Genomic DNA, 14,283 nt, shown 5'->3' with positions numbered 1-14,283 from the left:
AGGCTGGTTTCAAACTCCTGAGGGCTCATGCGATCTACCTGTCTTGGCCTCCCAAAGTGCTAGGATTACAGGCATGGCCACTACTCCCAGCTGCTAACTAATTTTCAATAAGGGTGCCAAGACAATTCAGTGGGAAAATAATAGACTTTTCAATAAATGCTACAACAACTGGATATCCACATACAAAATAATGAAGTTGGGCCCCTACCCACTTCATAAAAATTAACTCAAAATAAATCAAAGGCCAAAATATAAGAACTAAAACTTTAAAACTCTCAGAAGAAGTAAAAATCTTTGTGACCTTAGAGTAGGCAATAGCTTCTTAGATGTGATACCAAAACTACAAGCAACAAAAGAAAAAACAGTTAAATTAAACCTCATCAAATGAAATACTTTTATGCTTCAAAGGACACCATCAAGATAGTGAAAAGAAAGCCAGGCACAGTGGCTCAAGCCTGTAATTCCAACACTTTGGGAGGCCGAGGTAGGCAGATCACTTGAGGTTAGAGGTTCGAAACCAGCCTGGCCAACATGGTGAAACCCCATCTCTACTAAAAATACAAAAATTAGCCAGGCGTGGTGGCAGGCACCTGTAATCCCACCTACTCGGGAAGCTTGAGGCAGGAGAATCACTTGAACCTGGGAGCCAGAGGTTGCAGTGAGCTGAGATTGCACCACTGCACTCCAGCCTGGGTGACAGAGTGAGACTCTGTCTCAAAAAATAGTAATAGTAAAATAAAATTAAAAGATAGTGAAAACCCACAGAAAAGGTGAAAATATTTCCAAGTCATGAATCTGATATATCTGAGAAGAGAATTCTGTCTAGAACAACTAAAGAACTCTTACAACAACTCAATAATCTAAAAGCAGGTAACTCAATTAAAATATGAGCAAAAGATCTGAAAAAAATTTCTCCAAAAATGATATAAAAATGGCCCATAAGCACATGAAAAGATGCTCAACATCATTAATCCCCAGGAAAATGCAAATAAAAACTACAAGATGCCACTTCACACCCACCAGGATGACTATAACGGAAAAGACAGATAATGGCAAGTGTTGGTGAGGATGTGGAGAAATTTGCACCCTCATACACTGCTATTGGGGATGTAAAACAGTGCAGTTGCTTTGGAAAACAGTCCAGTGGTTCTTAAAAAGGATAAACTTAAGAGTTACATGACCCAGCAATTTCCCTCTTAGGTATATACCCAAAAGAAATAAAAACACATGTCCATACAAAAACTTGTACATAAATGTTCACAGCAATGTTATTCGAAATAGCCAAAAGTAGAAACAATCTAATTGCTCATCAACTGATGAATGAACCTAAGATGTCGTATCCACAATGGAATTCTATTCAATAATAGAAATGAAGTACCATTACATGCTATAACATTAAAAACATGCTTTCTTTGTCAAAATTTTCTGTTAGGGAAAAAAAAACAAAAACATACTATGCTAAGTAAAAGACCACATACTGTATGATTCCATTTGTATGAAATGTCCAGAATAGGCAAATCTCTAGAGGCAGAAAGCAGATTAGTGGTTGCCTAGGACTGGAGGGGTGGGGAGAAATGGAGAGTACAGGGTTTCTTTTTAGGGTCATGAAAATATTCTAAAATTGTAGTGATGGTTACAACTCTATGAATATACTAAAAACCACTGAGTTGTATATTTTAAGTGGGTGAATCTGTGTGGTATGTGAATTATATCTTAATTCTCAATAAAGCTATAGAGAAAAAAAAACCATGGGAGATCACTATACTCAACAAACTGGCTGACATGAAAACTCTGACAATAGCAAATGCTGAGGAGAATACAAACAAAAGAAAACTCTAATCAGATTGTCAGTAAAGTACAAATTGGTAACCTCTTCGGAAAGAGTTTAGTATATTATGTACTAAAGTTAAAGATGCACAAAACATATTCTATGACAATTCTACTCCTAGAAATGCATACTTATGTGCACCGGTATACAGAAATTAATAGGGGTTAATTTCAAAGCAGAATTGTAATAGCCCAAAATAATAACCTAAATGGCCATCAGTAATAGAAGGAATAGTGTGACTATCATAAAATAAAATATTTTATAACCATAAAATGAAAAAATTAGAGCTATAGCCAATAATATGTATTACCTTAAAACTGATTTTGAACAAAATATGCAAGGCCTAAAAGAACATATACAGTATGACTCCAAATACAGCATTCAGATATAGGCAAAGCTAAACCACATTGTTTACAAATGTATACATGAGTGGAAAGAGTATAAAAAAAACAAGGGAGTGATTACCGTAAGTCAGGACAGGGATTTTCTTGAGAGAGAATGGGAGGAAATGTGGTCAGGAAGGCACACAGGGAGAACTTTCAGGTTAGGGTGACAGTATTTTGTGTTCCTTAATCTGGGTGGTGGTTATGTGAATGTTCATTTTAAATTTATTCATTATATCTCACATTTGTTTTATATGCTTTTTCTGTATCTATTTCTCAATCTTAAAGATTTACAAGGAAAGTTACTCAAGTCTTTCAAAAATAGCTATTAGAAGCACAAGATACTGCAAACCAGAGGCACTGGTATCTTTTTCCCAGTAGATCGATTAAATACATAGCATTATGAACTTAGAAATGAGGTGATAGGAAAGTAGGTAAGACATGATATGGAAAAAAATTTTTTTAAAAAAGGGCTGGGCATGGTGGTTCACACCTGTAATCCCAGCACTTTGGAAGGCCGAGGTAGGAGGATGCTTGAGCCCAGGGGCTCAAGACCAGCCTGGCCAACACAGTAAGACCCCATCTTTACAAAAAAAAATTAGTCAGGCATGATGGTGCACACCTGTAGTTCCAGGTCCTTGGGAGGCTGAAGTGGGAGGATCACTTGAGCCCAGGAGGTCGAGGCTGCAATGAGCTGTGATCACACCACTGCACTCCAGCCTGGGTGACAGAAAGACTCTGTCTCAAAGAGAAAGGGGCAGATCCCTGTGTATAAATCGTGTTTGAATTTATTATAGAAGGAGGTTCCTAGTCACTAAGTGCATCAACCCCAACCAAGACAGAGCCACACATATCAGCAAGAAAGTCCCAAGCTGACTCCAAATACAAGCTCACACGGTAAGTGCCTATGAGTTTCGTTATGAAGAACTAGTCCTAACTTTTTTTCTCGTTAAATAGACATTTGAGGTGAATGATCATCTAAGACCTCTACGTATTATCCCATCATCATCTATTGTTGCTACATAACTGTCAGCTATGGAAAGGTACTGAATCATCTATCCACAGAAGTAACATTACAAATGGGATGTTCCAACAGCTTTAATCATCAAATATTTGCTTGGGTTTTACCTAACCATGTGTAAGAAGAAAAGTAAATATTGACTTTAAAACTAACCTAATCAATGAGTAAGCTCTTTTGAAAAAGAAGTATTACACTAGAAAATATGACAAGACTAACAAAAGAAATAGAGGAATATGACATCAAAGACTGACTAGTCTAAATGGGAAGACATCTACACTAATAAAATACACCTGAAAAAACTTAGCACAATTAGAAAGCAAGAGATGAATAGCCAAATGATTCAGGCTGAACATGCAGCTGATATATTAAGTTTAAGGTGTAAGAATGAGGGGTTGAGACAGCAATCCAATGAGTCTTGAAAAGTAGAGAGCATTCTAGATGAGGAGACTCTACAAAGACCTCACAAGATTATTGTGATGAAGACAGCATTTCAGAGTATCTTGAAAGAAGAGGGAAGGGAGTCGAAGTTAGTGAAACTACCTGCCCAGAGACCAAGGAGATACCACTTATCACATAAGGAAATACTGCTTACTTAGTCCTAGTATTTAGGACTAAGCAGTCTTTCTTACTTAGGACTAAGATATGGAGGAGAATGAAAACAGAAGGGGTTAATCCTAGAGAGACTATGGAGAAACTATACAAGGAAGCAATTTGCAAAGAATCATACAGCTCCAATGAATGCAAATCTGGGCATAAATGAAGATGATAACAGCACTGAAGGTTAAGAGAAGGGAAATCAGTTTGCGAACTGAATGGTCAACTTCTGGTATAGTCAATAAATCAAGAAATTGTCCATTATAACCTTTATACAAAACTGAAATGACCATTTTGACGTATTCTTTAAACATATTATTCTGAGAAATAACATAATAATATTACAAAATAAATTAAACTCCATTCTAGGCACACAGGAAGAAATGTTTATTATATGTAATAATGACTGCTAAAGAAAACCTATAGCCTTTCTTAGAAATTGGCAAAGACTTTCTTCTTGACCAAACTCCAGCCAGGCTCCTCTAAGCTCTCTTCTGAACTAGGCCTCAAACTTGGCCAATAAAAACTTGAACAGACAGTAACATAGTTTCTAACAGCTCAAGGCCACATCCCCAGGATTACCTCAGCCAGCCCCTCTTGAAATGCATGCCTGGGAAAACTCCAGAAAAATTTACTGGTGGTTCTGCCTTCTGCTTTTTAGCCTCCCCACCCCTACCCCTTACAACCCCAAGTCACCTCCATAGAAACTGGAATGGAGCTTAGCTCTTCCTCCTGTCAGTAGTTACTGAATCAAACCTGTCTTCACTGCTCTAATGTCTGGCTGTGTTTATCCTTGTCTAAACCACATTTAAAACAGCAACAAACCTAAAATATTCATGAACTTAATTATGAACCATCTAATTTGTGACTGAAGCCTTTTATATATCAGAAGTATTATAAAGAATCAAGAATTTTAAATCCATAAAAAGTCTGTTCACCGTAATATCTGGATGAAGTCAATAGGGAAATTACTAGATTACTCCTTAAGATCCCTCTGCCCCTCAGTCTCATCACAAGAAAAAGTTTACCTGTATTTACTCACCAAGCTTTGACAATTCCATCTTCTTTTTAGACCAGGTGTAATACTGTAAAAGCCCTTTATAGGCCTGAATAAGGTTGATTAATATTCCCCGGGAAGATGTGTTTTCACCATGTCTCCATGTCTCTGCCTCACTCAGATTTCTCTTAGCATCTTCAAGCATTCCATGATGCAGAAGGTATAATGCATGTTGTAAGGAGATCTGCAAAAATAATAAGGGCACACTGCCATTTAAGCCATTTGATAACCATTAGTCAAAAAGCTCAGTAAATATATAATACATGCTGGGCTAAGACCTTGGTAGAATACAAATAACCTGACATTGAAAATTTTGATGTTGGGGACAATCTGGCAAAGAAGTAAGACATAGGAAACAATTAACACTATGCAAATATGAGCTAAATTATGTAAACTTACAAACAAAAGACAGTGTGATATACTGAGGAAAAAAGAGGCTTTGAAGATGGAGTGTCTTGGTTAATACACCACTTAAAAACTAAATAAACCTGGGTAAATTATTCACCCTTCGTGAGTCTCATTTGTTTTACGGGAACATTATTGCCCCTTCAGAAGGGTGTTTTCAAGATTAAATGAGATAATACTTGCAAACCACCTAATAGTTTGGCTCATAGCAGACATTCAATAAATATTACTATTTTATACATGCTATATAAGCTTAGAGAAAATATGTTAATAAGGGATGTTGAAGAATGACTTCAGTTCAGATGGAAAGGAAAGTGTATCCCTGATACAGGAGAAGCAGGAAGAATAATTATACAAAGAATGAGTATTACAAGAAGGGAAGACATTAAAGAGGAGAATAATTAGAACTACAATTAATCATATGGGTAGAGCCAAAGTACTGCAATAATTTGTCAACTGGCCTCTCCATTACTGCCTCCCTACAATTCATCTTTCAAGTGGCTACCAAAGAAATCTCATCTTGTTAGTTATTTGCATAAACTCCTTCAATGGCTCCCACTGACTACAGAATTAAAATCCAAGTTCCTAGGGTGCAGCACACAGCGCCCAGCCTACTTCCTCCGACTTCTACCCAAATGATTTTTAGAGTAACTAAACTATTGGATGTAGGGCTTCTGAACTCTTTATAACCCCTGCCACACAGGGCTGCTTTCCCCTAATCTGCCTAGTGAACAACCAACAGCTTTTTCAAACTTATCTCAAGTATCACTTTCATTCTTTTCCTGATTCCCCTACCCATTAAATCCTAACCCTCTCTAGTTCCAGAGAACTGGCCATTTTCTCCTTTATCTTCTCACTATATGTTACATTTCTACTATGGTAGCCATAACACTTAATGCCATTTACATGATCTTCCTCTACTATTAAGAACCATGTCTAGAACAATACCTGGTAAGCGGCAATAAGTGTTTTTAAAATTATTAACAACAAAAAAAGTTTTATTATCTATCCTAATTATCACTCTCAGACTCTTATTGAGAAATGAGGTTCCCTTTCAGTTTCTTTACTTCAACTGAGTAGATTCTAGGAGCCAAAAGGGACCTAACCAACAGTTTAAACTTCACACTCTCCCCACAATCAAATGGCTATCCAGTTTAGACCTGAAAAAAACAGATGCACAGCACACATCAGGGTAGGCCATTCCCATTTCCAATCGTTTAGTTAGAAAGCTTTTCTTAAGTAGAACTGTAAACTGCCTCCATTTAATTTCCACTCACAGTATACCTGGTCTACCAGAAAACAAAACCATAAGAGCACCTGGCACATAAAGTAGACACTCAAAACATTTTTTTAAAGCAAAGCATTTACAAACTTGTATTGAAAAAGTGCCCTTTGAGACAAAAACAGAGAGAGGGAGATACAATATTTTGAAAATATCTCAATCTTTTTCAATAAGACTTTTACAAAAGAATATATGAATTTGGAGGTCAAGATTCCACCTAAACATTAGGAGTACTAAAATATTTTCACGTATTTAAATTCCCAACTTGTTTAGCTCTTTCCTTTTTCTAAACACCAACTCTAAGCTCAAATGACTTCAGCAAACATTTCAGAATCTGACCCATCATCATACCACTGCAATCTCTGAATAACTGATTTTGGCAGCCAGAAGAAATACACAAAAAAAGGAATTTTAAGTCAGAGAACACGGGAGGTGACTGAAAATCAAGAAGTAAATGGTTCTCATAATGCTCTTTTCTTTCAGTTTCTCTTATTTATCCAGATGCCTTATCCTTGTCCCACATTTTTTAGGTTAACTACCTTATCACTGACACAAGCAATAAAAAAAAAAAAAGAAAAGAAAGAAAGAAAAAAAGAATACCGCAAGGGTAAATTCACAAAGCCCATATTCTCACCTTTAAATAATTCATGACGCCAATATTTTTCATCCGGTCAGCAAAAGTATTGAAAGTCTCCACGTTGCTTTTGGGATGATAAAATAGAATTTCACTTCCAAGCTTCCAAATAATCTGTCAAAGCAGAAATTACTGCCAAAATGTAAAACTTTTGCCTTATTCAGTTTCTGTCTAAGATATTGTTTTCCTGATTACAACATTAATAACCTGTGATTCCTTTTCCTAGAGACCACTCCCGTCAACATTTTACTCCACTTTGCCATGTAAAATTAATACTACTTCCTTATGTGATAGTTTCAACCTTCTAGATTTCTATTAAAATACCAGATAGTATAATAGTATCATTACTAATTTAGTAGTTTAAAGAAAGGCAGTTAAGGTACATATTTCATATAAAATGTTTAATTGGCATGGAAGGAAGAATATTAAAGTCAGAAAATTTGGGTTCTAATAATATTGGCTTCTTCGTTGTTCTCAGCCTCATCTTCATCATCTGCAAAATGAGGGCAACAAACTACCTATTTCCTGAGAGCCCATCAAATTCTACAACTATGGACTACATTTCTTCTATATTTAGAAGGCCAATTTAAGAATTTTCATTAGCTATGGACAAATCTTAATAAAAAAAATTTTATCCTCAGATCGCCAAAACTTTGGGGTCAGAACTTGGAGCTCTTTTTTCATGAGAGCAAATCTCTATTTCTCTAACCTCAATTTAAAGTACAATAATAATACCAACTTCAAAGTAAATTAAACTGAACCATAAATCAATTATTTCTATGAACATACACATTGGTTGTATGTGGATACACATACTATCACTGGTATAATTATATATGACACACATATTATCAATTGGTATAATGATCCTCATCTTCCCAACTCAGAGATATCAAGATTTCATTTGTAGAATATCACACTGTAGTATCTGGGAACTTAAAGAAAACCTGGGTCTTGGATCACCTACCACCAGGGATGGGTAAATGCAGGGGGGAAAAAAAAGCAGGAAACAAAAACAAAAAAAGAAAACTTCGAGATTATTATAGCTATTCTTACACCCAGTGTACACAAAATTACATGGGACACCTGTTAAAAAGAGATATTCTATTACAGGCTCACACCTGTAATCCCAGCATTTTGGGAGGCTGAGGCAGGCGGATCACGAGGTCAGGAGATGGAGACCATCCTGGCTAACACGGTGAAACCCCATCTCTACTAAAAATACAAAAAATTAGCCAGGCGTGGTGGCAGGCGCCTGTAGTCCCGGCTACTCAGGAGGCTGAGGCAGGAGAATGGCGTGAACCCGGGAGGTGGAGCTTGCAGTGAGCCAAGATCGTGCCACTGCACTCCAGCCTGGGTGACAGAGTGAGTGAGACTCCATCTAAAAAAAAAAAAAAAAAAAAAAAAGATACTCTGACTCAGTAAGACAGGGGTGTGGAGTAGAAGAATTTATACTTTCAATGAAAGCCTTCAGTGATCCAAATAGAGCCAAAGAAGTGCTCAAAAACCACTCATCCAATTCCTTCATTTTACAAAACAAAATCTGGACAAGAAGAGGCTGTAACATGTCCAATGTTTCACAGGTATATGTAACTTAAGTCCATAAATTAAATTTTCAATGAATGGTTAAACTTTTTTTTCAGCTTTCTTTTTTTTTGCTTTACAAGATAACTAATTGATGCAATGGTGACTATGTCAGTAAGACCTATGAGACACTCATGTCAAGTTATTTGTGGGTAAACTGTCTTTTACTGAAGAAATTTAGTAGTACATGCCAGGCACTGTTTTAATCCTGCCCTGTGAAATTTACATTCTATGCAGAGAGACAAACAATAACCAAGAAATATAATTAAATTGTCAAGTGTTAGGGGAAAAGAATGGAGCAGGATAAGGAGATCAGGAGTGCCATTCAGAAAGTGCAGGTTGCAGATGGAGTAAGGCAATTGCAATTTTAAATAGTCAAGGTAGGCCTCATTGAAAAGGGGCCTTGAAGGAAGGTACCTATAGAGATAGCTGAAGAAAGAGCTTTCCAAGAACTGGTTAAGGCAAAGGCAATCAGTCAGGAATATGCCTGGCCCATTCAAGTAAGAACAAGGAGACCAATAAGGATGGAAAAGAAAAAACAAGCAAGAGAATACAGGTTGAGTATCCCTTATCTGAAATCGTTGGGACCAGAAATGTTTCAGATTTGAAATTTTTTCAGCTTTTTAAATATTTGTATATACATAATGAGACTGGGGATAGGACCAAAGGCTAAACATGAAATTCACTTATGTTTCATATACACCTATACATACAGCCTGAAGGTAATTTTATACAATATTCTTGAAATTTTGCGCGCAAAATTTATACATGGAACCATCAGAAAGCAACGGTGTCACTATCTCGTGTCAGTACTCAAAAAGCTTTGAATTTTGTAGCATTCTGGTTTTCACATTTTTGAATTCGGAATGCTCCACCTGTTTCAGGAGATGAAGTCAGAGAGGTCAAACAAGGAAAGGGAGTAAGCACATCATATAGGAATTTACAGGCAATTATGACTTTGGCTTCTACTGAATGAAATGGAAAGCCATTACAGTGTTTTCAGCAGAGGAGTGACATGATATGACATGTTTTAAAAAGCTCACTCTGAATCATTAGTCATTAGAGAAATGCAAATCATAGTCAGGATGATGCCACTTCACAACCACAAGGATGACTATTATCAGTAAGACAGGACAATAACAAAATATTGGCAAGGACTGGAAAAATTAGAAGCCTCAGATATTACTGGTGAGAATATAAATGGTATGGCCACTTTGGAAAACAGTCTGGCAGCTCCTCAAGAGGCTAAACATAGTGTTACCATATGACCAGCAATTCCACTCCCAGGTGTAGACCCAGGAGAAATTAAAACAAATGTCCACACAAAAACCTGCACACAAATGTTCGCAGAAGCATTATTTCCAATAATCAAAAAGCAAAAACAACCTAAGTGTCTAACAGCTGATAAATGGACAAATAAAACATGGTATTTCCATATGACAAATTATTTGGCAATAAAAGTAATGAAGTACTTATACATGCTACAACATGGATAAACCATGAAAACATTATGCCAAGTCCAAGAAACCATTTACAAAAGGCCACATATTGTACGGAACCACTTATATGAAATGTCCAGAATAGAAAATAGATTAGGCTGGGCACAGTGGCTCACGCTTGTAATACCAGCACCTTAGGGACGCCGAGGCGGACAGATCACTTGAGGCCAGGAGTTGAAACCGTGTCTTCACTAAAAATACAAAAAATTAGCTAGGTGTGGTGGTGCATGCCTGTAATCCCAGCCAACCAAGAGGCTGAGGTACAAGAATCACTTGAACCCAGGAGCTGGAGCAAAGATCATGCCACTGTACTCCAGCCTGGGCAACAGAGCAAGAATCTGTCTCAAAAGAAAACAAAAAAAGAAAAAGAAAGTAAAGATTAGTGGCTGCCAGTGTCTGGCAGCTGTGAGGAGGGATGGGGAAAGACTGCAAGTGGGTACAGGGTTTTGGTTTCATGGGAGAAAAAAAGGTTCTAAATTTAGAGTGTGGTAATGGTTGGCTGCACAACTCTGTAAACATATGAAAATACATTGAACTGTACAATTTAAATGGATGATGGTGTATTAACAACATCTTGATAAAACTAAAAAAAAAAAAAGATCACTCTGGTTGGAAAAAGAGAACAACTCTTTCAAGAAGTTTTGCTGAAAGAGAGTAAAACTAGGAAGCATAGTCAATGGGGGAAGTTTGGGTCAAGAGACGATTTTAAGACAGAATAGGCTAGGCATGGTGGCTCACACCTGTAATCCCAGCACTTTGGGAGGCCAAGGCGGGTGGATCATGAGGTCAAGAGATTGAGACCATCGTGGCCAACATGGTGAAACCCCGTCTCTACTAAAATACAAAAAATTAGCTGGGCGTGGTGGTGCACGCCCGTAGTCCCAGCTACCCAGGAGGCTGAGGCAGGGGAATCACTTGAACCCAGGAGGTGGAGATTGCAGTGAGCCGAGATTGTGCTACTTCACTCCTGCCTGGCGACAGAGCAAGACCCTGTCTCAAAAAAAAAAAAAAAAGAGTAACAAAATTTTTACATGATGATGGGAAACATCCATAAAGAGGGGGGAAAAGGAAGAATTATTGGAATGAATATTTTATTCTCCTTTAAAATAACAGGTAAAAAGAAGTGTGTAAATAAGGTCCCAATACAAACTCTTCACCCAAAAGTAGTTTTAGTAGCTTTTAGCAAAATCACTGAGATTCTGTAAAAGGTACTATAGGTGAAGGTGAAGCTGGAGGCAGAAACTCCTGGGAATCTATCATTTCTTCCAGCAAACTCAAACTTTGTTTACCTCAGGTGCAGCCTGCCTTTTGTAGCTATCTGAATCTTCCAAGGTCTGAAAATAACTGTACATGTATTCTGCAGCTTGCTGCCATTGGTGCTTCAGCAGAGCTTCTTGGACAAAACTTAAACAAGCACTTGTTGTCTGAGCAAAATCCTTCTTCCTTTTCCCTCCAATGGCTATAAAAATGAAAAAGAAAAGAGTTTTTATCCACAATGGCTCCAGTTCAACTATTCAAAAAACTTACTTCTGATGAGAAGTTTTAACAAGTAAACAGTAGGCATTACTTGACCCAGCCCATTTCCAGTATCAAAGCCAGCTTCACTTGAAACAAACCCTTCTACATTATATTAATTATTTTTAGCAGATAAAAAAAATATCTAATTTGATGTTTTGGGGCTACTAGAGTCACCAGAGCCTTTAAATCTGATTCAATCATCCTTTAATCCTTGTGCTAAATAATTTGGGGAGAATCTCTCAAACAGGCCCCCAAAAGCACAGTCCCAGGTATTTAGAATGGGTAAAATGCCAGGTCATTCTAGGCAAACATGGTCTTTATTACCTACCCACGTTCTGCAAACTCCAAGTGGGCTTTCATTTTTTAAGGACCAAATTCCTAGTAACTCAATGATATTAAATACAAATGAGATTAGAACAGTTGCAAAAATAAACATTTATATCTCTAAAGTATTGGCAATCCCAATGTTAAGAACATTTGGGCTTAGATACAGGGCTATTATATAAATGACTAGTTACATTGCTACCTCTTCTTCTCTTCCCACAGAACTACGAGACCCCTCTAGTCCAGCTGGGTAATTGTACTCCAGTAAGTACACAAAGGTACTTTGCAAAGATACTTTTAAAACAATTAACTTGCAGATCTTTGATTTCCTTACATACCCTTTCCACAAGTTAATCTCCTAGACAGCTGTGCCTACATAGTCAAAGCTTCACAATCAAAATCATTACATATTATCTGAAGGTGAAAACACAGGTGTTGAAAAAGTAAATAACTCTAACATCTCCTTTGGCACGTCAGGCAATTCCCAATTCTTTGCTTATCAAAACATAATTTTTTACAATAAATCATGTAATTTTTCATGAATAATTTAGAAGAAATTCAAGGACCTGATGCATGGCTATAATTAAACTCCATTCACTGCCATCTTCTTACTTATGTGACTAAGGTTTCTCAGAATTTATGTCAGTTAAAAAAAAATAGCATAATCAATGCTAAATCTTTTCTCATCCTAGAAATACATAAAAGTCACCCACAAATATATTAAAAAAATTGGGAAAAAGTTTTAGATAACTTTATTTAAAAAAAAAAAAAAAAGAAAGAAAGAAAAAGAGAGGGTCTTGCTCTGTCACCCAGGCTGGACCGCACTAGCACAATCATAGCTCACCGTAACCTTGACCTCCTGGGTTCAAGTGATCCTTTCTTTTGGCCTCCCAAAGTGCTGGGATTATGAGCATGAGCCACCACACCTGGCCAGCAACACTTTTAATACATGTTATATTGATCAGCTATGTACAACTATTAATGATAGCAATGTCTCAACCTAGAAAAGTTTTAATTCTTAAAACTTATAGGATATAAACACAAAAAAGTATAAATGTTGATACATAACTTTTATTGCAAGAAGTACAACAAAAAGGAACATAAAATTCCATCTATTAAAAACTTTTTCTTAATTTTTAAATGGATAATGCAAGGTATTAAAACTGTATGTCACTCCTATGCTATCTGGACTCCATCACATATAAAGTAATATATATTCATTTAAAAATACCAACGTGCTGGAAATTACATCTCTTGAAAATATTAAACATACAATAAAATATTTTCAGATGATTCCTTAAAACTGTGCAAGGTAGTACTCAATTTTTCAGAAAAAAGTAGGGGATACAAAAGTGAAAAGTTTGAAGACTACTGCGCTAGTGTTCTCAGACTTTTGAATGTACATACAAATCACCTGGGGACCTGCCCGTGCTACTCAATGTGGTCCTGGAACATACAGCAGAAGTATCACCTGGAATCTCATTACAACTACAGAGTACTATGCCCAGCTCTCTGAATCAGAAGCTGCATTTTATAAGATCCCCACACCAAAGCTGCTCAGCGTCGGTGGCAATACCAGCCAGCCAGCCTAGGAAACTGACAAAACACCTCATCCTTAAAACATCTTTTATTTACCTAAAGGAGAGAACTGTTCTCAGGCTAAGCTCCCTTCTATCGCTCAAGCTTTCACAACTGAGACTACAAATCGACTTTAGATAACTATACCTAAATGCTTGGAAAATACTTTTGTCTTCCAACCTAGCCTAGTTACCTCAGGAAAAGTTCTCTTCTCCTTTCATTCTTTAATGAGCAAAAGATAGTCTTACTTGATCCTGATAACTTTAAGAAAAACAAAATTGTCAAGGAAAACACATTTTTACATGGAATAGAGATGTACAATAAAGAACTAGTGTCATCAACCTAACTTCTAATATGCTACTCAAAGAATCTGGAAACTTATCAGTCTGTCAACAAATATTTTTTGGGCACCACTGTGTGCCAAGCACTACTGCAGGTACTCATCATACAGCTTCAATCCAGACTGGCCCTGTCTTCAAAGCTTTTGTTCTAAGGGGCTTGCTGGGCATGCCCTTCAAAATGCCAAAAGATATCTACCAGCATAAAAAAGAAATACAGCAACTGTTAGGCAATTTT

General features: G+C 36.9%; 1 protein-coding gene across 3 annotated transcripts in view; it reads right to left on the bottom strand.

Moving 5' to 3' along the window:
- TAF1A (TATA-box binding protein associated factor, RNA polymerase I subunit A) overlaps positions 1–14,283 on the bottom strand; it is a 31,671-nt gene that overhangs the window by 14,305 nt on the left and 3,083 nt on the right. For all 3 annotated transcript variants that reach the window (XM_009186918.4, XM_009186914.4, XM_017949287.3), the window contains exons 3-5: positions 11,577–11,746; positions 7,205–7,318; positions 4,869–5,067 (exon numbers count right to left, since the gene is read on the bottom strand). In XM_009186918.4, the coding sequence (XP_009185182.1) occupies positions 4,869–5,067; positions 7,205–7,318; positions 11,577–11,746 (483 nt within the window). The remainder of the gene's footprint in view (positions 1–4,868; positions 5,068–7,204; positions 7,319–11,576; positions 11,747–14,283) is intronic.

The sequence above is a fragment of the Papio anubis genome, chromosome 1, assembly GCF_008728515.1.
Source record: "Papio anubis isolate 15944 chromosome 1, Panubis1.0, whole genome shotgun sequence".
Lineage (NCBI taxonomy): Eukaryota > Metazoa > Chordata > Mammalia > Primates > Cercopithecidae > Papio > Papio anubis.
This window is presented reverse-complemented; position numbering and strand designations above follow the sequence as displayed.